The 3815-nt window shown below is 38.8% G+C and overlaps 1 protein-coding gene across 1 annotated transcript in view; it reads right to left on the bottom strand.

The window, feature by feature from the left end:
• prss16 (serine protease 16) overlaps nucleotides 1-3815 on the bottom strand; it is a 29199-nt gene that overhangs the window by 20736 nt on the left and 4648 nt on the right. Inside the window, exon 2 of the mRNA XM_014014997.1 lies at nucleotides 1835-2010. Coding sequence (XP_013870451.1) covers nucleotides 1835-1933 — 99 coding nt within the window. The 5' untranslated portion in view covers nucleotides 1934-2010. The remainder of the gene's footprint in view (nucleotides 1-1834; nucleotides 2011-3815) is intronic.

The following is a 3815-nucleotide window of genomic DNA, read 5'->3' on the forward strand; positions in this document are numbered from 1 at the left end:
GCACCTAGTAGCATGACATTTATTAGGAATACAGACTTCTGAGATCCGGTGCATTTCTGCGTGCGGGGGTCATTATGTTACCGCTATGAGGTATAAAATATGTGGCTGCATTTTTATTAGAAGCAATTGAAAAATCTGCAAATAGCAGTCTAGCATGGGCACTATAGGTCTTGCATCCTCCACACTTTTAAGCATGGGCACTATAGGTCTTGCATCCTACACACTTTTAAGCATGGGCACTATAGGTCTTGCATCCTCCACACTTTTAAGCATGGGCACTATAGGTCTTGCATCCTACACACTTTTAAGCATGGGCACTATAGGTCTTGCATCCTCCACACTTTTAAGCATGGGCACTATAGGTCTTGCATCATCCACACTTTTAAGCATGGGCACTATAGGTCTTGCATCCTCCACACTTTTAAGCGTGGGCACTATAGGTCTTGCATCCTCCACACTTTTAAGCGTGGGCACTATAGGTCTTGCATCCTACACACTTTTACCAGCCTGGTAAGCAAACCGTCAGGGTCTATTTCTCAGACATCAGTGAGACAACCTCATCCTATAAAAGAATTGTCAAGGTTTGCTCTAAACTGATGGGGGTCCAGCAGAGGGACCTGCAGTCCTTGTGAGAGAAATGGGTGCTTCTTAAAAGTAAGGAAATAGTGTCCCAACAGACCATCCCCTTGCAAAAAGTAGTATACTTGAAGTTCATTTTATTTAAAAAAAAGTTCATTTTATTTACTATATTTGAATAAAAGTATAAGTATTTCAAGTATACTTTGCACTAAGTGCACTATAAGAATACTGATTTAATACTTTTTGGACTAGATTGAGACAATTTTAGTTTGTAAAAAGTATTCTTGAAGTATACTGTTAGACAACAATTTATATGTTCAAGACATGCATGTAAGTTTGCAATTACTTGTAGAATACTAATCATATGATAAAAAGTACTTCCTAAAATATTCTTAAAGATAACCCATACTGTATGTACACTGTATGTACACACTGCAATGTGTTGAACAAGCAAGTTCATAACAGGTAATTCCTCAAAGCAAATGTGTTTTGTGAAAAACTTATTGTGCAACATTAAATTAGTGAATGTCATCATCTTATTTTGCTCTTGGATTAAAAGAATGTATTAGTACTTTGCAGCATAAATGCATAAAGAGTAGCAAAAACAAAAGCACAAGTACAAACTTTACTATTTAAGTATAAGTCTTGTTGTACTTGGTCTTGGACTTCTTTCATACTTTTGAGTATAAGCCAAGTACACTTCACTGTACTATTCTTAAGTATATCTAATGTAGTTTATAATAAGTAAACTTCAAGTACACTGCCATATTTTAAAGTACAAAATAAGTATACTTGTAGTACACTTAAATAAGCTATTTTTTGCTAGAGGTAAGTAAGCTAGAGGGATATTCTGGCTGGCCGCCGCTTCACGGCACCACGCAGGAAGACTAACAGGTTGTCCTGCTCATTTACTCCATCAGGCTGTCACCTGATGCTAATCTCTGTTGATTTGTATTTGAGCGATTTTTTTTTTTTAAGTATGTGAGCATAAGTCTGACTGAATTGCCCTTGGGGATAAATTTAGTTGTCTGAATTTGAACTTTCACATTTTCTTTCCCACGTCTTTCTACAAAGGAACAAACAGCAGCTTCACTCTGAGGTTTGCACAGATGGGAAATGTCATCTTATTTGAGGAAGTGAGATGATGAAAATCAAGAATTTCCTGCCAGTTCAAACGTTGCATCAGTCACCCTTGTTTGACCTTATTTATGCTACTTGCTTTCTCGCATTGCTGTATCAAAGCTTTGCTTCACACCTGAGGGAAGGTGTTCACATCCTGTCGGTTGAAGTGGTTCAGCTTCTGATAGATCTGAGCCTCCTTTACATGCTGGAGAGGCTGATGACCATCGGCCATGAGGGTCAGGAGAAACTCCTTGTTGTTCTGCAGCTGGAGGTCACGCACACGCGTTTTGATTTTCCTCAGAATCCGTCCTTCTGACAAAAAGAGACAAAGACACAAAAAAGTGAGCTAAATGATTTAAAGTCGTTAGTCTGTCACATTCATAACACATATACTCACCAGAATCAACAACGTTTTGAAGAAGCAGAACAAGAAAACACCAAGTTTGTAAGAAAAGCATTTTTAAACACAAACTTCAATCCAAACTCGCATTTGTTGTAAATGAGGAGGGTCGGGTCCTTATCTAGCTGCTGGCAGTGGTTCTCCAGTGTCCTTGTAACTGGAGCTGATGCTCTATTGAAACCGAAGGAAGCAGCATGTTTGTGTGAGGGAAACAGAAAGTGTGAATGAACCGCTCAGCATAACAGAGCGTCAGCTTGGTAATGTTATTAGATATGTTTGCTGTGTGATGGCTTTTTTTGGTTGGGGGGGGGGGGGGGTATTTTGTTACTTAACCAGTCCAGGTTTTTCCGCTTCATCTTAGTGTTCTCTGGCTCCAAAACCTCCACTCATCTCTAACAGTGCGCTTCCAAACTTTTCACTTTTCCACCAGTGAGAAAAAAAAAAAAAAAAAAAAAACAAAGACTCTGAACCTCAAATATTTTTGGTTCAAGTATTTTTAATCAGAGACTTGCCAACCATTTTTTTCTTTTTTTTTATGTTGCTCATTTGATCCATTGGTAACAGTTAAGGCTGAATCGGTCATTTATGGCATTAAATGGATCTCTATAGATCCCTATTTCTAACCCCTATTTAGAAACTAACAGCAGGGTCCATAATTTGGGAACCAATGATGCCAATAATTTCTGCTCTGTTGAATCACTGACGTGTTCTCTTAAAGGTGTCTTTAAAGCTTATTTTAAACTAGACAGAACATGTAAAGTAAAAAAAAAAGTGGCCTGGCAGTGCAACAAGTTCAGATGGCTACAAGAACAATGGAGGAGACAAGCAGACGTGATGACTTGTTTTGAAAAGACAGGAAAGTGTCATGAATGTTGTTTTGCCTGAACAAACTCAAGCTTTGTTTTCTGACAGTTAATATTTATTTTTACATATAAATCACATAAAATTGCAACGTGCAATTTAAATTTACATTAAACAATTGCAAAAATGAATCATTTGTAGTTTCCATGCCAGGTCCCTAGGCACGTGTCCAGCACGTCAAGAGCATGAAAACTATTGAAAACATTCAGAATGACGACTACATGAATGTTTGTTTGGCCCGAGGATGCGCTTGGGTTGCTTCTACAAAATAAAAAGGGTTAGTAGCCCAAACAGCACACTGCTGTCCACCATTGTTCACGGCAGCAGAATGGCTCAGTTGTTAGCACTGATGCTAACAAGAAGCTCGATCTCCAGTTTGGACCAGGGTTTTCTGTGCACCGTTTACATGTTCTCTGAGCAGCATCTTCACAGGTCTTTGGATTTTTGCTGCGGGGTTGATGCACACATTTCAAAACACAATCATCTCAGGATCACAGAACACGTTCTCTGTGTTTGCGCTGAGATTACCTGACCTTTAGATTCTAGAAACTGTGAAACTTCATCACCTTCAACGAGACAGCCCAGTTGGAGTAAAGGTTAAGCTGCTGCACTTCACTGTGTATGAAAGAGGCACTGATGTAGCAAAACCAAAGCTGATTATTTAGACTTGGCTGCAGCCATTTCACATGATCTGCTGTTTTATCTGAGAGGAAGTCATTTTGGTGGAATTGGTTTCCTGCGATCACTGTCTGTGAAACACGCGTAAACTAGCATTATGTACTTAGGTCTTGTGAACGTATTTCATCAGGAAGTTTCCTGTCAGTACCTGCAAAAGACAAGATAATAAATAATA

Source organism: Austrofundulus limnaeus, unplaced genomic scaffold (assembly GCF_001266775.1).
Source record: "Austrofundulus limnaeus strain Quisiro unplaced genomic scaffold, Austrofundulus_limnaeus-1.0 Scaffold121, whole genome shotgun sequence".
Lineage (NCBI taxonomy): Eukaryota > Metazoa > Chordata > Actinopteri > Cyprinodontiformes > Rivulidae > Austrofundulus > Austrofundulus limnaeus.